The sequence below is a fragment of the Thermobia domestica genome, chromosome 2, assembly GCF_964235325.1.
Source record: "Thermobia domestica chromosome 2, izTheDome1.hap1.1, whole genome shotgun sequence".
NCBI classification, from domain to species: domain Eukaryota; kingdom Metazoa; phylum Arthropoda; class Insecta; order Zygentoma; family Lepismatidae; genus Thermobia; species Thermobia domestica.
The window spans coordinates 85,976,271-85,997,102 of NC_137455.1; the positions used below are offsets into that span (position 1 = coordinate 85,976,271).

General features: G+C 37.1%; 1 protein-coding gene across 5 annotated transcripts in view; it reads right to left on the reverse strand.

Moving 5' to 3' along the window:
* Atg17 (autophagy-related 17) overlaps positions 1 to 20,832 on the reverse strand; it is a 93,982-nt gene that overhangs the window by 23,839 nt on the left and 49,311 nt on the right. For all 5 annotated transcript variants that reach the window (XM_081743628.1, XM_081743621.1, XM_081743602.1 and 2 more), the window contains exons 14-16: positions 9,365 to 9,772; positions 7,550 to 8,053; positions 1,764 to 2,305 (exon numbers count right to left, since the gene is read on the reverse strand). In XM_081743628.1, coding sequence (XP_081599754.1) covers positions 1,764 to 2,305; positions 7,550 to 8,053; positions 9,365 to 9,772 — 1,454 coding nt within the window. The remainder of the gene's footprint in view (positions 1 to 1,763; positions 2,306 to 7,549; positions 8,054 to 9,364; positions 9,773 to 20,832) is intronic.

Here is a 20,832-nt window from a genome sequence, read left to right on the forward strand (position 1 = left end):
TATATATATATATATATATATATATATAACCTAAATACCGCAATTTTCAACCCCACGTGTGAAAGTGGAACCTCTCCTAACAGATGATCCCATGCTATCCCAAAATGCACCTGTAAAAGTTGAAAAATACATTCACAACAGTCTGAATGTTTTATATATAGCGGTCTTAACATGAAATGACACTGCAATCTGTAAGGATTGATTTGAAACCTTGTGTTGATTTGACATAGAATGGCTCTACAGTGAAATCTCCCGTAACGAATATCATAATACCGACATATTTTTATTGTCAAGGTAAAAATACATTTATTATTACGGAACAAAATCCTCTCTTTTACGGACACTCTCAGATACAGAAACACGCAGTATTCTTTCCCCCCGAAATGTTTTAGTAAGCTCTTTATAACGGACAGGAATTATTCTCAGTTCATACTATTTAATACAGTAAATATCATCTGCCATTTGAAAAATAAATCTTCGGCACAGTACAATAAACAGAAAATTCCTTTCTCGCAAAAAGCATCTGACATGTCAATCATCTGGGGAACTCACACACACAGAACATTTTAAGATGTATTTAAACTGTTCCTTTTCTCTGTTTTCATCTTGGTAAAAGGTGGTACGCGAATTAAGGGATTCGACAAGTACTTGCGACGAAAAAAAAAAAAAAAAAAAAAAAATACTACGCGTAATATATTTTGCAGTACTCGCACATATAAGCACATCCCCTAGCGATATTTTTGTTTCTTTAGAGGGAGATTTCTTCGTCATCCTCAAGTAATTCAAACACTGGGCACAGTATTCAAAATAAGCTTATATTTACATTTACGACTAATTAATTTACTGTTACCGCTTACAATTACTACAAGAGCTGAGCATAATAAAGTTCTGCAACCTCTCTGTAATGGACACCTTTCATTGACGGACAAATAATCATGTCCTATAGGTGTCCATTATTCACAGGTTTCACTGTATAATTAGGATTACCGTCCGCTGATCGAAACTGATATCTTCTGATAACTGTTTTGTGGAAACAATTCCCATTACATATATATTTTAATTGAAGATATTTCTGTTTTAAATGAACGATGTGTATGAATTTTAAAAAAGATATTTTATTTTTACATAATGTCTGTGTATATGGGACAATAATGAAATAAAAGTCATGATAGTTGTATTAGAGAAACACAAACATCAAATTTCGTAAGAAAGAAAGAGAAAAAAGAATGCATACATTGTCAGGAGACTAGACAGTTGCTTTCTCATTAAAACTGAGCAATAATAAATAATGGGTAATTTAAATATTCAGTATAGAGAATTATACGTTACAAGCAATTCTGCATCTAGCTTGAAATGTGTAAAATTTTGAATGCTCTACAATAGTGGTTCTGAAGCTGGCCTTGGCGTTCCGAGGGACCTTCCATTTTTCTTAAGATAGGTTGTCTTAGTTATGTATGGTCTTCAATTTTTGGAGTTAAACATCCATACCACTAAAAACTGTAATTAACTTCAAAAGGAACTCTCTCTCTCTTCATGTACAAACTAATTTTACGTTTGTGCTATCTATACAACAGAGATTCGAAGATGTACTTTTAAGAAAATTGATACTTACTAATGTGCCGCTCCTTGTCTACATAGTACTAGGTGAAAAGAAGAAAAAGAGAATAAACACTACAATGAACTGAATAATGAAACATGCATATAAGAAAGGAAACAAGATAGAAGCATTATCTTGTTGTTAGTTAATCGGGGGCAACACTCACATCACAACAGCAACAGACGCACTCATTTCTGCATGCCTCTGAAGTTCAAACACTCGCCTCTTCTGTTCCAGAAGTTCTGATTCAAGGTTTGCTTTATCTCGCTCTAAAACTTCCACACGATTCAACAAAGACCACACATTCACAGTAGAAGTACCATCTCCGTTACTCTCTCTTAACTCTGAGCCTTGCGTTAACCGATATATCGTTTGTTTGTGTTGTTCGCACTCAGTTCGAAGAGTTTCTTCCCGCGCACGAAGTTCTTCAATTTGTCTCTCTTTCTCACTAACCACTCGCTTCATGGCTTCGTTGAACCAAATTTGTTTTTCGGCTTCAGTTTTGCGACGCCCCTGTCGCAGAAGCTCCTCTCGCTCCTGTTCCAACTGCTCTCGTAGTTGCAGAGCTTCTTCTGCCAGCTTAGCTTCCCACTGCTGTCTCTCAAGGGCCACAGCCTCTTTCACTGCATTTTCCTTTTCTAATAAGAAGTTCTCTCGCATCTGACACACAATTGCTTCGTGATTCACTAATTCAATCATATCAGGCCTCTGCAATGAACAAGAAACACATGTTAATAATTACGTTATTCAAGATTCTTCTTCATGTCCAAAGATTATTTTAGAATTTATGTGAATAATAGAAAAAATAAAATTAAAATAAAATAAAACTGCAAAAATTTTAAACAGTAAATATTTCAGTATCTATAAAATACTACTAAAGGAAGAAATAGCGTTTTTAAGTTTTTTTCTTCTTCTTCCTAGAGCAGATGTGTGTACCAATCCGCATGACTAGACTGCCAAATTCCTATATTTAAATGAGGTTTTGAAGACATTTACAGTTTTCAGTCTATCAATAGTCTCCTCCAGGTCAAATTTCCGTATTCTAAGTCAAGTTTTAAAGACGTCTCATATTTTAAGTGAAGTTTTAAAGACACATTTTCAGTCTAAAATAATCTTCTTCAGTCAAATTCCTATATGTAAGTGAAGTTTTGAATACACTTTTTAAAGTTTCCAGACTAACAACAGTTCCCCCTCCCCGGCCAAATTCCAATACTTTAAATGAAATTTTAAAGACACATTTTCAGTTTTTAGTCTAAATATAGTCTTACCAGGTCTCAATGAGCATTTTGATGTATTGTATTACAAAATGGGAGGAATCGACAGCTTTTTCTTACACCGTATTCCTTACAGGTGCTAATTCAATTAAAAAAAAAAAAAAAATCAGATTGGAAGAGTGCGGTACAGGACTAGAATTGAATCCGAAATGTTCGGCTTGTCGCACTGGAGAGCTGCAGTACACTACCTATAGTCCGTTCTCTGACCAGCCACACATCTTCCACCCTTGAGGTTAGTGCTCGTGCTTTCAGACACATAGACAACCACAATTCCTGTTGCTGTGCTTAGAAAACCTCAGTGTCTATATGCGAACCTACGACTATTGAACTAGTTATTATGAGATAAAATGGTGGATGGGGAATCAACCATTTATTCTTACACCACGTTCCTGTCTCAGTCCTGGTACGTTTCATAATTTGAATTTTCATTGAATTCTAAAATACAAGGAATGTGCTGTAAACAAAACTGGTTGAATTTTTCCCTCCCTACTATTTTTATATTCAAGGAGAGGACTGAGTAATGTAGTGATTATGGCACCGGCACACTAAGCCAGAGACTCGAATTCGTTTCCTGGCTCAGTCTTGCAATTTTTTACTCTGAATTTTCAATACTTCATTGTCACTTGCAAAGCTTGCTGGATGCAAGTCCCGCATTCTTCGAAACCCTGATTGGAGTTAAACAACATTTCTTAACCCCACATCCATCAGTACAAAGTATAGTAATCAACAGGGAACGGACATTCGCTGTCCCCACATGGACTGCTGCATTGGCGCTGTCGCAGCTTTTGGAAAACGAAACATATAGTATAAAATAATTTACGTGCAATCATAATTCATTTTCCTTGCTTCTCTAAGTGCACAGGTTAAGGATTTGAAACAGCTAACACTTTATTACGACAGTACATTGACCTGGACAGTGATGTCACGATTTTCTACAATACACACAAGTGCTACCAAGCCAGTCTATATTTTATTTAAAGGATCCTTGAAATTATTGAAAGTTGAGCACTTGCACGTTAGTAAAGTACGCTAGCTCTTTAAAGAAATGTATCTCCTGATTAAAACTACCCTAATAATATGAAATACTTACTTACCAATAAGTGATCATGTAATGTGTTACCTCTATATCTAATTTCACCATATTAATATCAACTTGCGTTTTGATATTTTCAGCTCTTCTCTTTATTCTTAACAGCGACCTATCTTATTTTCTTACCAGATATGGCAACGCATCTCAGTTTTGTAGCATTATAAAACGAACAAACTGCAGACCTCTGTTAATTTTTACTTATTTTTACCTTTATTCTTATCTTTGCAAATTTTACGACAGAAAACGGTAGTAAAAAATAATCTATACAAAAATTGATTTAAGTAGCTTTTGTGGAACATTACGTTATATTTACTAATCTTTTCCTTTCTCATGAAGTATATGCAATAAAGTATGATACAATCTAACGATATCTATTCTTTCTAGCTTTAATTCCATTTACGATTTTAAATAAATTCAATCACATTTTATGTTTATTCCAACTGGTAGCTGGTGTCAACTGGCATAAATTTTATATTTTTAACCAAGTAGTATAGACTCCTCGTGTCTATTTTAAATTACAACGAAACAAAAAGTCCTTCTAATAGGGGTTCTTATTTCTGTGAAAAACTATTTTGCATTTTCTTTGCTTAAATTAAACCCCTCAATTCAATATTCAGTCACTACTTACTCGTTCTAGCCGTAAATTAAACGAAATCTTCCAGAATTTGGGGCCATTTTTGCTCCACTGTTGTTAACAGGGAAAAGCGCGTATTGAATTTTATTGTACTTAAACAAGACTTGAAAAAATAAATAAATGCTAAATCTAGTAAATCCGTAAAGGAATGGCTCATGAATAAGGCTGGTTATTAGAAGTTATATAGGGTGATAATGAACTATACTGACACACTGTGATAGGTGATTCCTTACTTCAAAATACGAAAGAAAAAAAGTTAAGCGTGCAAATGGGGAAAAACGCATAAATTACGGAGCTAGGAGAGCCATCCGAAGTGTAAACCAGTTGAGAATGCTCCAAGAGCATTGCCAGAACGAACTTAAAAAGATTGGAGAGATGGAGTGGGAAAGATAACTGTCATTGTTCCTAGATGTAAAAGTAAATCATTTTATCCGCACCTTCTTCTCTTTCTCGCAAAAATTAGCAAAATACCATCTCTCTATGACTTACAGTTCTCGAGATATGGCTGCATAAATATCTAGAAATTCAAACTTTTTTTTGGCCAATATCTGGGGAACGGTGGCCAGTTGGTCACTAGACAGTTAATCAGTGGCCACCGGTTACTATTTGGTACCAGAATGTTCACCATTCTCTTAGGTATTGATCAACATCAATATTATCTCTATGTGACTTACGGTTCCCAAGCTATGGCTCCTTAAATCTCTCGAAATCGGCCATTTTTTGGGCCAATATCTCGAGAATGGCAAGAGTGACGCAAACATTTTAATCACTTTCTCAGATAGTTTTTGATGCTCTATCGAATGCAGGGTTCAAAATTGAAAAAATCGCAAATAACAGACAGACGGACAAACAGACAGACACACAGACATAGAGAATTCAGTAACGAACTTTTTAAGTTCGTTGAAAATATCGCAGCACGTGTTGTTCCGAACACGAGGAACTGCAGACCTGGTGATTCCTAACACTTCCAGCTTCCTGCCGACGCATTCCGCGTTCATTGACGTTACTTATTCCCTACTTCGAATCCACCTTTAAGCCCGAGCATATCTGGGAATTCTGTTGGGAACATGCCTGGGAAATATGCCCTCTGAGGAATCCATTGGGCACCCATTGCACATTGTCCAAATATGCATTTTTGGATGGCGTATGTATGATTCCTTTATGCCAATATGGACCACCTCTCTATGGTTCTTCGTATTCGAAATAACCCGTGTTACAATTTATTGCTTCCACGTTTTTGTATAGCCCTAGCTCTGAAACAATGCATTTAACAAGGTCCATATGAACTTTTTATCTTTCTTTCTTATTTTGATGTCAGGAATCACTTCTGAAAGTTTGTCGGTGTAGTCTATAATATCATGTAAAAGAATAAACTCAATACTATTTCCTCGGTTTCAAAACTTTTTTTTATCCAAATTTAAATATCAACTCCTGTTCTATTATGATTATTATTTATCGGAGTTTAGGTTCCTTGTTAGCACCGAGGCTATATGAAATGTGGATCTACGGCTTAAAGTGGAGACCGAGCCACGGTAATGCGTTCAAATTTCAATATTCTCTTACCAGGAATTGAACTCAGGACGCATGTATAAAAAAAATGTGCCCGCTGGCCACTACACTAAATTGTAGGGTTATTATTATTATTAATCATAATGATAATATTTAAAAGTTTCAGTCTACGTGAGTTCACACAACACAGATATATTTATGTTAGTTATTACGCGCTAAGACAACTTTTAGAACATATCTATTTCGTTAAAATATAGTACAGAGGTTGATTCATTTATATTTGAATATGTGACTTACTTAGGAAAAGCCGTGTTTCCATTACTGGCTATGTTCGATCTGCACGGCATGTCTACTGACTATTGCCCAGCATCGGAGTTTTCATTGCAGGACACCGCGTTGCAGCTGGACTATGGGTATTGCATGCCACTCCTCTTTACAGGCTTTCCACAGGCCGGAGACGGTGCGGAATCGACGATGGGACAGACAAAGCCTGAGAAGTCCGAATGCACAATAGTCTATTGGGCTGGCATCTGGACTCTCGACAGGAATGTCAGAGAAGGGAATTTAAGAAATTCCAGTTTCCTGTTCCATACGGCGATATAAAATTTCAGATGCTGATACATTTCATCTGGTAGTACGCAGCAATGATTTTGAGGTTTTGCTTCACCTCTCGCAGACGCAGTTTGCCCCTATACGAGAAATCGGCCACAATCATAAATCCTTTTGGGAAACTCTCTCTGCGCACTTGCAGAAATCCGTGCTTTGCCTTTGGCGTCAACAGGTGTGTATGTAATGGCACGAACTTTATTACAGTTTGTAAGGTAAATCCACGCCTCATCAAGGGTAACAACTAACTTTCACCCATCACCCGCGAGATGATGTTCATTCAGCCTCCTGCCGTTTCTTTTTCGCTCAGTCACATGACAAGGTGTCAGGATGTGCGAACGACCGCCAGTCGTAAAACCCTGCGAATGGCGCGGTCGATTGTCACCTGCGATATGCGGCATTTACTGGCTATCACATGCTGTGTGTGTAGATTTTCGGAGGTCACCACACGCAATAGCGAAGGGATCCTCTTCATGGGAGGCCGGTTTCTAGCTGCTCGCGCCTGTGCCGTATACTTCCGGATAATATGATTCACAGTGGATGATGAGCGACGCCGTGAACTCAGCGTCGGAAGGGGCCACAATGAAACTCTCCTAGTCTGTTCAGTTTCGGCACCATCAGACTAGGCTCGACCACACTACTCTACTGCGTAACTAACGAGGTACAGTTGCTTGCCTCGTGCTAATCTCACGGCGATGGGATGCGCATGGGCGGTCAGTTGCACATTGATTTCAGCTCAATATCCATGAATCAACTTCTGTATTGTTGTAGTTCAATTAATGTGAATGAATAAATGTCTGGGTAACAACTACTTACTACGCAATAAAAATGATGATTACCTCAATTTTCTCCAAACTACTGTCACTTGGACTTCTTTCCATGCTCGTTGTTGCCATCAAACGAAAACGAGATCTCAAACCTTCTAATTCAATTTTATGTTCTTGGCTGAGTTTTTCAATAAGTTCTTTCATATTTTTCTCCTTTTCTCTTTCCCATTCCAAACGTTGGTCTTCTAACTGACTCTTGAATCTTACCTCACACTCACACTCAATTTTTAACTTCTCTTGCTCAATTTCAGACCTGAACCTTCTTTCCAATTCCTCACACTGCTGCCTCAATCCTTCTTCCTTCTCTTCGGCAATTTGCTTCCATTTTTGATCAGTCTCTCGTTGTACTTCTTCTCGTACTAGAAGCATGGTTTCCTTTTCTCTCTCCGAGTATTCTGCTTCTAGAAGTTTCAGGACTTCATCTTTTTCTTCTTGAAATTTTTTCCTTAGGTTTACCTCCAGAGAGGTCATTTCTTCTCTTGCCAACAACAACTCTTGCTCTTTCACTTTCAACATCTGCAACAAGAAAAGCAACAGTGTAATAAAAGCATTTACAACCTGGTACATCTAACAAAAGAACGTTTATTGAAGAAGTTTATTTCTTCCTAGCTATCCTACATCTGCTATTCCCATTTCGAATATGTTATGATGCACAGAAAATACGAACTGGATACACAGAATACAACTTCACACGCCTATCGGAAATAGATCTTTTGGTAGACTAAGAAGACGGCAGGATAAAACTAAATCTTAGGAAGGTGCGTAGTAATTATGACTTGAGTGGCTTGAAATACAAAAGAACGGGATTTTATTTGCGGCGATAAATACGTTCACGTTCTTTAACCCATAAAATAAGTTAACAGTGTTTATGAGAACATAGTGGCTCACTAGTAGATCACAAAATATGCCTTCCCTTCTTTTATTCGTTCTTCGTTCTACTTGATTTGGAAACTTTGACTATAGTGGCGTTGTATCTAAACGAAGTGGGGAAATATGTTTGGCGACAGATGGCGCGGAATGATTCCCAATTTGGACTTGTAGCTAACGGCGTCGCCTGCTGTTTCTTCAGTAGGAGACAGTTGTTTAGCGCGAAACCATCAAGAACTTCTCACGACCTTAAACCTCGACCTGCTGAAGTATTTCGATGGGAAATCCTCAAACATTTGTACACCCACCGATATATTCTCAAGTGAGTTCTATATCTTCCGCCCCTTAAAAATATCACTGAAAGGTCAACGGTTCGCATGCGACAAGGAAGTGCAGAACACTGTGAAACAATGGACCTAGGAGTTTTTCACTGAAGCCACCCACTCTCTTCCTACGCGCTGGGATCAGTGAATTAATATCAACGACAATAAGCTATAGATGTCATGTTACACATTAACTGTACTTCACATATTCTGTAATAAAATATCCTTTAGATATAACCGTAGTTTCCTTTAATTTGGGCAAACCTTACATCGTTCAACTATTTTCCATTTACATTCATTATAATCACCTTTAGTCTACAGATCGAAAGTGTAGAATATTAAAGATATAATTTTGTTCTATTTGTGAAATGTATTTATATTCTGTAAATTTTGTTGCTTACCTTTCACTTAAAAATAAATAAAATCCTTCATCTCAGCGTAAAATTGCAAAATTTTTATTTCTTTCTAAGTTTTATTCCAAGTGCATTGAATATTTTGTATACGAGCATGAAGACAGAGAATTCAAAAGAACATCAAGGTTTACTTATATCAGATTAATTTTGATTATGTATTGCAATACTCTATCATCTAATCAAACATCCTATTCATACGAGAAAAAGGAGAAAAGTATTTATACCTCTTTTAGAGCCCTCATTTCCTCTTCTCTGCCCTCTTCTGATTTCCTGAGATCTTCACGCAGAGCATCCATTTCCAGCTCATGTGTCAGTGTCATTTTCTTCAATGCATCTTGATTTTCTTCTTCTAACCTTTGTCTTTCCTCCTCCTGCATTTTTTGCGCCTTACTCTTCAACAAACACTCCCTTGCATCCAACTCATCAGCTATAACTCTCTGCAAGGCATCTTGAAAACAATGACAAAGGCTGGCCAAATACGCTAAACACTTTTCTTTGTCCTGCAACGTTTGCTGCTGCAGGAGTGCAAGATCTTCGCGCATTCTGGCTGCCATAGTGCGCGCCATGTGGCTAAGAGCATTCAGTTTACTCTGCAACTGCTCTACCTCACTCCTTGTTTGACCAAGGTTATCCTACAAGCCAAAACATGTTTATTTGAATATAATTTTTCAACAAGGAACATTGAAAACAATTTAGTTTGATTTTAACATAGAGAACAGTCTACAATAATATCTTTGATTATCTTACCTTTTCATTATATTAATTACAATTATTATAATTACAATTCTCTGTCTGGACGATGGAAGTCTCATCACACAATTGGTCAAATGAAAAGTACTACTTTATATGCATGATCAAATCAAACCTGGACTCACCAACGTTAAAAAAATAATCAAGGGTACAGGGTTAACACCTTATTACTTGGCAAGTGTATTATTTTTTGAAACCAAATGTTACTCTTGTAATAAAACGCTTATTATGATAATAAATACCACTAAAGACATGCTCAAGGAGCTATAAAATATAAAAAACACGAAATTAATTCTTTGGAGATGGCACAGTGTGTTTTATTTGTTGAAGTTTGGCGACCCTTTTCAACAGCGAGGTTATATGAGTCATGGACCTACATTTTAGAGTAGAATCCGAATCACCGTAATATGTTCAAATTTTAATGCTCTCCTACTGGGAATTAAACCCGAGACCACGTGTACCAACGGCGCACGTGCCAGCCAATAGATAAGTAGAGAGTGTCGAGATAGGGTGGTGGAAACGGCCTATACTGTGAAAGTTGATCTTACATGATGGTTTGTACCTTGCCAACTGTACCGGATTCAAGCCCCCGGTCGTGCTTTGTAGCCCACATTAATAACAGATCATATCCTTCATAACCTTTATATTACATAAGAAGGTAAAACACAAAAACTCGAACGAAGTTAGTTCGACACTCTAAAGGAATGGATTTCACTGCTTTTAACTAGTGATACTGATAGTTTGACTACTTTCTATATCCCACAATGGTTGCTTTACAGACACGTACTGATACGTTCACAAAATTCTCAACACTTACTTTTCTTTAACAGCTCTCACCTCACACCAATAGCATGCTTTCATATCTAGGCTTGAAGAAAATGTTCAAACTGACCACTTTATTATTATTATTATTATTATTATTATTATTATTATTATTATTTTTTTTTTTTTTTTTTTTTAAAGTGAAGTTTTGACATCACTTTTCAGCATCACGGCTACTAATGAACCTAAAACTTGTTGCATGTTCTCAACTATAACCGGTCCCATCGGGAATCGAACACGGGTTTTCCAAATAAAATGTGTGAATGTTAACTCGTGTGTCCACCGGATAAAAGTATACAGCTTCTGAGGAACAGGCGTTCAATTTTATTTTCGAACAGGAGATACAAGGCTTTTTCATTGGATAACTCAAAGACTTCGAATCCGCATAAACACGTAAAGGTCATCTTGACCAAATTACACAATTATTTCCTTCCTGTCATTTTTTTACGATCTTTCAGTCAACTTTTAATTTATTTGTCACGTCTCAAAGTCTTTATTATATTTAAGGGCTAAAGTATGCTACACTAGCGCATCAACATTCATCTGGTACGAAAGAAATGATCAGGAATGTCTCGGTCAGGATGCCCAGCAACGAGAATTGAGAGGGCGACCTGCCTAATTCAAAACGTAGAATATTTAATGCGAGTCACAGGAGCGCCAATAATCAATGGATGCAGCACATGTCCCTTTACTTATCCAACGTATTTCGTACGGAGCGACAATACTTAAAATAACTCAATCAAATTCAAGAGGGAAGTATTCAAACTTTATCCAAAGACGAGTAGAATAAATAATTAAAGAATAACCTATGTAATTTTTAAGATTGTTTCTTTCATCGTTGAGAGTTTCATTATTGGGAGCTTGTCTCTGGGAAATAAAATGAGTGCTCTCAACAACGAAAGGAATAAGAATATCAAATAAATACACAGATTATTCTCTGATAATTTATTAAAATTGATTTTCGATAAAGTTTGAATATTCATCTCGAATCTGATTGAGTCACAAGGGTCATTCAAAGTTGACCGGGATTTTCGTACGTAAATAATCGATAAATAGCAGGATCATGATGAAACTTGCGGGTGACGTAATGTATTCCTTCTCGAGTAACTAGCGCCTGGCATGACGTATTTGGCGCATATGCAGCAGTTGCAGCAAACATGATGGCAACCAGTGTGTATGTCGCTGTAGAGCAGCGGTGAGTAATCAAATTTCTAGTGAAGGAGAAAGTTAAACCAGCTGAGATTTTCAGAAGATTGCAAGCACAGTACGGTGAACAAACGATGTCAAGGACAGGAGTGTACGCATGGTGTGAACAGTTTCGCGAAGGACGGAAGCTGGTGACAAATGAAGTGCAGGACACATTCGCCCAGCTACAGTCAGACCAGTGAATATTGCACGTGTTGAGCAAATGATTCTTGAGAACCGGCAAGTAACAGTGCGGAATATTGCTGCCGAGGTGAATATCAGTGTCGGGAGTGTTGACGACCACTTACGCTTCCGCAAAATCTGTGCAAGGTGGGTTCCCCGCCAGCTGACATTTGATCAGAAGTGGATGCGAATGACGGTCTGTGATCAGCATCTGAATCGGTTTCGAGCTGAAGGTGATGAATTGTTGCAATCCATCATCACGTATGATGAAACATGGTTGTACAATTCAACCCCAGATACCAAAACAATCAGCATGGAGTGGCGGCATAAAGGGTCCCCGCCGTCCAAGAAAAGCAAAACGCAGCCGTCCGCTGGAAAGATCATGGCAAGTGTCTTCTGGAACATGAAGGATGTTATCCATGTGGATTTTCTGGACAAAGGGAGCACAATTAATACCCAGTATTACTCCACATTGTTGAATGTTGCTGTACGAAAGTCCATTCGCAAGAAAAGACTTGGGATGTTGTATGGAAATGTCATTTTTCTCCATGACAATGACCGCCCTCAGACGGCCAATGTGACAACAACAACTCTGGTCGAAATGCGCTGGGAAGTTCTGCCCCATCCCCCCTACAGTCCAGACTTAACCCCCAGTGTTTGCACCCCTTAAAGACCATCTGGGAGCGAAGGAATTAACGACAGATGAAGCACTGTGGAACGATGTCCTCCAGTGGCTATGACAACAACCAAGTTTTTTCGACGCCAAAGGAATCAGGGAGCTGCCACAACGATGGCAACGGTGCCTCGACGCGCACGGAGAATACTTTGAAAAGCTGACATAGTTTCGTGCTTCTTGTGCTATCTGTTTCCTCTGAAGAAATAAAAGCCCCGATCAACCTTGAACAACCCTTGTATTTAAAATATCGTCCTCCCTACAAAATACGCTGGAAAGGCACGTGCCGCAATCTATTGATAATATTAATGTTTTGACATTTACCTTATCAAAGTTATAACTGTAAGTTACCACGTCAGTTATCAGTATAAATAAAACTACGAGCAAATTCAATCCTTGAAGTAACTTTCTTAATGTACAGAAAGTTGTTTGCTATATCCGATCAATTTCGATTTTCGATTCGGTGCTGCTACCTGCGTATCATGCTGGAACTATAAGTTTGCTGGCGGGAGAAGTATTGTGTCTGACTTTGAGTTGAGTTGATTTTAGTTTAGCGTCCCTTTCAGCAGCGAGGCTATATGAGACGTGGACCTACTGATTAACGTGGAATCCGAACCACATGAGCTCCCGCCGGGAATCGAACCCGGGTCTCCCACGCCAAAGGCGCGTACGCTAACCGCTTAGCCACGGAGGAGCTCCTGTGTCTGACTTTGTAGGTGCGCGAGTGTTGGTAGTGAGTGTTATCAAATGGCGCCGAAAATCAATCGGTATTGGGAGGGTTACGTAATGGCCCTTTTCAATACTAAGTTTTCGTACGTATGCATTGTGAAAGTGTCGGAAAAATGGGTTAACACTCAGGGTGACGACTACGAAAGCTACATACAACATGCTTCCCTTGCGAAGCATTCACCCATGAAAACCATCAGAAAAGCTGCCGAGCAAAGTGACATCCGTAGTGAGGGAGATTAGTCGATTGGCGTGCCCAAAAAGAAAACCTCCGACGCAACGTAATATAGGCTACAGATTCCACCTCGCACCGTCAACTATGAACACAACAATTCGCAAGTGCCTCAGACTGAAGTGTGTGCAGAAGGCCCATGTACACCACCTACTCTCGTGTCACATTGCCGAACGTAAGACGAACTACAGAAAACGCTATGAAAAGTACCTTGCGGGTTCCAAATGAAAAAAAGTTGTCGCAATGAATGAATTATATGTTCATCTCACTACTGGTGGTCACATTCAGGCGATCACATACCATGACATTGACGGCAAGGGGCACAGCAACTTTGTTCGTCAATGCAAGGAAAGTTTCCCCACGTGGCTTTATGGCTGTTACGGGATTCGGATATGAAGGTAAGTTGATGATATGCAAGGTGGACAAAAACGTGAAGGTGAATGCAAGGTACTTCCAAGAATTTATTCTGACACCCATTTATCGGAGAGACATCCCCAATTGTATGGAAGGATGCGAACCGGGTGATGATCCATATGGACAAGGCTTTGACTCATACCGCCAGAGCATCCTACGTTTTAATCCAGGACATGGCAGACGAATTAGGAATTCGTGTTATTTCGTTTGAAGACATTTCTGTGAAAAGCTCAGATACCAGTCCAATGGATTTTTGCGCATTTGGATTGTTGAAACGATGTCCTCAACATCGCCGACAGCGCACCCTGGTCTAAGGAAAGCCTGCAGGAAGGAGTGGGACAGAATTCCCATGCCCGTCCTGCGCCGGAGCTTGCTGCAATGGAAACTGCGATGCCGTCTGATAGTCCACAATGCTAGGGGTCCAACAGAACATGATCGGTGGTGGCGGCGCGATATCTCTTAAGGTAAGTATCCGTCAAAATTGGTCGGATATAAGAAGAACAACCTTCTGTATATGTGTTGAACAAAAGTTTACCGTAACAAATTCCGTAAAACTGGTTTATATAACAGATGGCCGATTATTTGGAAATAATGAAACAACTTCATTTATCGTTACCATGTTTGAGACCACAACTATATCACAAAATGGAAACAAATTTTTAAATAACATTTATAAGAAAATAACTATATTATTATTCTAAGATTAAAAGAAAAAAACACATAAAATTCAACGCTTTTACGAACTTGGAAACACTAAAAAAACTTAAAAGCTACAAATTTTTCCGAATTTACTACAAAGAATAAAGATATAGGCCAATACCAAATGAAAACTAAGTTTATTTTACTAACTGAAAGAAATACTAGTATAAACATGCAAAGTTTAAGTACTCTCAACCAGATCTAACATCAAATAACAAAGGAACTATTAATTACAAACAGTTAGAAAAGGTTATAATAGGTTTGTTGGAAGGTAAGAAAAAAGGTATTGGTATGCAGATATCCCATTCATATTCATTTATTGATATTAATAAGAAAACACTATATTTATTCAGTTTTTTTTTTTCCCGTAATTATTGTAATTCGAAAACGAAAGCAATTAGAAAAGCTTCAAAATAAGAATAATTTGTGTTTTACGATTTAAATAAAAAGGCAACAAAACTAAACCGCAATAAAATTAACAGACCAAAGGGTATCCTATCATTCGCCACCCTAGAGAGCAATATTCAATGAGGTTATCTGTAAACTGCTATTGTCCTTTTATGATGGCTATTGTAAGAAAATCTGCAGATTTTGAATGGGTGCTTTAAATTAGTTACTACCTACTTCTCTAGCGGGCTTCTGCAATGGAAATTACATGCTGCAGTTGAGGTGTCACCATGACGAAAAGAGGTACAATGTGGTAAGTTATGAAAAATCTTCGCAAATTATCAAGATAATTGAAGCTCACCAAGTAAGAATATCAAGAGAAAAGAAACTACTACAATATGAATTTAATCTGTGGGAACAGTGTAATTCTTTTATGTGAAGTATTCTACTTCCAAGATACTGCACATATCACCCACTGAAATGGTACCCACGATGCAGAACGACAGTCATATATAAATTCAAATGTAAATATGACTAGACTCTTTGTAAAGGGTGCTCCCCATTCAAAAAGGCCGAAGTGCCACGGGTGATAAGAATATAGCTCCTAATTTTCCTGACCTCAGCATGTAATAAGCACCTTTAATCCCTAAGTTTCTCCAAGTACTCATTTTGCAGAAACTAGGTGAACATGAAGCCCTATTAGAACGAGGATTAAGGACGACATAAATTCCGCCCCACTGGGAATTGAACCGGAGCCGTCCGGTTGGCAGGTTGACGCCTTACCGACTACTTGTTTCTAGTGTTTTTGTATTCCCTTTTCTTCATTTCTTTCTACATTTCGATGACAAGTTGTTCAGTCTCGAAAGTTGAAGTAAACTTTATTTAGATCCACATGTTTCTGTTCCTATTACGTATACATTTTAATCTGTACACATTGGCTCAAATATTTATTTACTTTATTCAAGAACCTCTCTTCTACTTGATGAATGACAGTATGTTTATTCCTTTCTAATAAGAAAAAATGAAAATTTACCCTGCCTCTTAAGGGTTCTCAACAAAAAAGGCCAAGAAGATTGTGTGCATTAAAGCAAAAACTTCTACTCAGTAACAAAATAAAAGACAGAACTAATATTCTATGATTTTTCAATCTCTATCGCACTTATTTAATGTAAATATTTCTTCATTGTTGATTCAAGCTATATACATGCAAAACTGCGTTCAACAATAAAATTAAAAATAGAAGACTTCATTTTCACTTACAAGCGACGAAAGAAGAGAAGAAAGTATGGTGATCATGAAAAAAAAAAAAACTAATTCTAAATTTTAACGGATTTACACGTTCCATGACCCATAGATACCAATAAGTGATTTTTCGACATCTGCCCGTCTGTTTGTCCTGATGTATACTCGCCTAGAGACCATACCGTTCAACGTACCTCAACTAAATTTTAAACTTAAGATTTTTATGTAATTCTCCAGATTATTTAAAAATTTCTTTATATCTCTAAAAAGAAGATTAGTTCGCTAAGAGTGAAAATAAAAAATGATTATGAAAAATAGCTCTAACAATTTTGTTTATACTTCATAAATCATGTTTAAAGTTTACTCTTGTGTGTTTTATTTTTTTTCTTTCTTTTTTTTTTCGGGCGATTTTCTCAGAAAAGACTCAGGTAGTGTTCATATTTCATAAATAAATATTTCGTTGATAACCTGACAATATAGCGTAACTCACTTCTCTTGAAAAAATCTACGAGAAGTACTTTATTTTTGGGGATGAGTTTTTTTGTACGATTTTTTTCAAAACGACTCAGGCGATTTTATTCATGTTTCATTAATGAATATTTCATGAACAACCTCACACTATGGCATAAATAATTTGCCTGAAAAGATCTATGAGAGAGAGTTTATTCTTGGAGTGAGCTTTTTCGGATGATTTTCTCAAAAGCAACAAAGGCAATTTTCTTCATATTTCATAAATACATATTTCATTAATAACTATGCAATGCTGTGTAAGTTATTCTTTACGCAAAATTTATACTCTTGAGGGTGAGTTTCTTTCCTGACTACTTTCTCGAAAAGAAACCAGGCGATTTTTGTTCATATTTGTTAAATAAATATTTCATCATTATTCCTATAATATTGCACAGATCACTTTCAGCCACAAAATATCCACAAGGGGATGAGTTTTGTTTTTCTTCTTACAATTTTGTAAAACATCAGTTATAGGATTTGGTTATTTTACAAATATTTCATTAATAACCCTAATATATGGCATAAGTTATTTTTTATGGAAAATCTACAAGGGGAAGGTCACTTTTGTGAATGAGTTTTCTTTGGGCGTATTTTTATTTTTATTTTTTTTTATTTTTTATTTTTTAAGCCTTATAATTTTGTTCGTATTTCACAAGAACATGCTTCATTAATAACTGAAGAACAACATGATTTAGTTCAAGTAACTGGGTGAGAAAGTTTAGTACGGTGGCCCGTATCTTTTATTTCTAGGAATTTACTTTGCTGCAAAATGATTATCACTGAACATCTATTCTGTATAGTGACAAATTACGTACCACAACAGATTGTTTGATTTAACACCCCTTTACAGTACCGAAACTGTGTGGAACAAATATTACCTATTTTAAATAGCCAAAATTGTGATCATAATTTTCTTTGCGTCCTTCTGTAATATTAAGTTTATATAAGATAGGAGCTACTATTAAAGTTCGATCTGAAGACGCCACTATTCTGAGTTCACAGCACGGGTGCCGAAACTCAGATCACTAGACTTAAGAGTACTGGAAAGTTTTTCCCTCTCCTCTCCCGTCAACGTACCCACCAAAACAACCCAGATTATACTTGATTTTGTAAAAATATTAGTAAACTTGAGAAATGCATACAAATAATAATTATAATAATAATAAAAACAATAACAAATATAATTAGTCTTTCGAAAATATATTTATCTTCTTCAAAGGCATAAAAAGGTATAAAAAGAAAAGATCAAAGAATGCCTAAAGTATATTAGATTAGCCTGTCATATTTGAAGATGTAACAGAAGAATGAGTATGTATAAAGATCAGAAGGTTTTAACAGAAAGAGGAATATATTACAAGTCTGTTCTAGGATGACCACGGCCTACACAAGTTGTATTATGTTTAATGCTCTTTTCTTTATTTTTTTTTTAAAAAAGATATTTTAACCATGTATAACACACCAGAATGTACTACATCTAACAGAGGTATCCCCCCTTCCCCAGTGCTTAAGCATTTCATCATAATTTTGTCCTTTCAATCAAATGAATTCTTTGCTACTACAATTAATTATCTTAAAATGTAATTCAAGCTAATTTTTGCTTGCAATTGGTCTTTTAGACATAAAATGAAATCTTTCAGTTTAATGCCCACGATTATGCCCTTTAGACTAAGGGAGACGATAATTTAGGGAGGTGAATGATGATGGAAAAACTGATGGTATGACAATGTAGGAGGAAACGAGAGTACGCCACGGACAAGATATTGTCCACCATAAACTTGGCCGGGGATCGAATCAGGGATCCCACGCGCTAGACGTAAGCGTTCTACTACTAAATCACTATGACCCCCAATTAGTGTATTTAAAAAGCACCATTATGGTAGAAGTAAATTTCGATTGTGCCATTTTCAATAGAAAAACTGTTCCCCAAAAAATCTTGTGGGCGCTACCTGCATTCTAAAACCCACTTATGGGTACTCCGTGACATCTAATAATTACGCTTCATAGTGAAACAAACATGTTGATGTTGTAAGTTTTACTGGAATTCAACCTTCTTTTTTTGTAACAAATTCTAAGTAATAAAATTAACATGTGAAGAAACACAGTAATGTTAAAACTTAGTACATATGATTTTCGTTACTTTCTGGCACACCGTATCTGTGCAATTTTCTTTGGAAGTATTTTTCTAAATGACAAATATTATTTAAGCGCCATATGGAGTATAATTACGTTCAAATGTATTTTTTATACAATAAATTCTGACTAAAATTGATGTACAAGATTACAACATTTACTGTTTTTAATTTCTTTTTCATCAAGTTACAGAATATCAGAATATACTCATTAATATTCAGAAGCAGAATATACTCATTAATATTCAGAAGTTATTACGAAAAAATTATCTAGAAAAACTACTGTATTTCAAATGACTTGTATTTTATACTAGTTATTCCCCAATGATCTCGTACTTTGTACATTATAGGTTAATTATAAGACCTAATCGTGGCTAATTATAATTGTTTACATTTAACAAATTTGTTTATTCTTTATTTTATTCTTTATTTTTATTTATTTATTTTGAGTTTGTCCGCCAACTACTCTGAACTCAATATCATATTTATGCAACTGTTGAAGGACTTCGATACATTTAACGTTGTTGATTTAAAATATTTAGTAGGAAGTGATAGCGCAGGTAACGACACTTACTAGCGTTGGACAGACATACGATAGCGACATCTGTTAGCGCGACTACTTACTATTAGGAATTAAGAGTCGAGACGTTCGCCTTTTATTATTAGGATATTTCTACATGATTAATGGATTGATCAGAAGAAACGAAGTGCGTTGAGTCGTTTCACTACGGTAGGACAATTTTTCATACCAAGTCATTTGACTCTTAACTTAATACAAAGGTAAGTCATAAATCTTCCAATATTTCCACACCCGAAACAACAGTCGATCACGGCATAGGCGCATGTACACGCCGTGATAGAACACAAATACAAGGTCAACCTGACCCTCGAGGTAGCATCATACGCGGACTATTTAACATGTAGGCCGCCACTCTCTCATTATTTTCAGTTAGTTTTTAGTGGCAGTGACAATAGTGCTCAACAACGTCTAATACGTGAATTGCAGCTGTAGGGGTTAGATTTGATGTTGAGTTTAGTGTCTCTTTCAGCAGAGAGGCTATAAAGACTTGGACCTACTGATTAACGTGGAAACCGAACCACGCGAGCTCCCGCCGGGAATCAAACCCGGGTCTTCCACTGAATGAGTTCGAACTCAAACATAACGTGCGGCAGCAACCCAAAACATTTGTCATGCGAAAGAGGAAGGTGAAGTGAACCACGGAACAACTCATTGGTTCCAGAAATTTCGTGTGAAGATTGTAACAATGTCGAAGATCATCCAAAGTCTGGCCGCCCCAGAATAGTTGCTTTTGAGGTTATTCAACATGCCTTGAGGAAAATTCATTCACTAGCTCCAGACATCAGTATTGTCAAACCAACTCGGCATGTTTCAGTCCACTGTAGGGTGTCATCTTTACGAGCTAAGGAGCTGCCAGGTTGTTGACGTCAGCACAGGCCTAGAGGAGAGTGGATGTGTGCCGACAACTGTTGCAAAATCCCTGTCATGTGGGCTTCTGAAACGGGTTGTTACATGCAACTAAAAGTGGGTGTTTTTCCGAACTTCAAATGTGCAAAAAATGGTGAGCAAGGGTCAATTTCCAGAAACGGTCGTCAAACAGGGCCGTTTTCAGCATAAAGTCATGCTCTGTCTGTGGTGTAACTACGAGGGGGTAATTCACTTTGAAGGCTTCCGAACGGTCCTACAATCTATGCCGACTTTTATTTCGAATATTTGGAGCG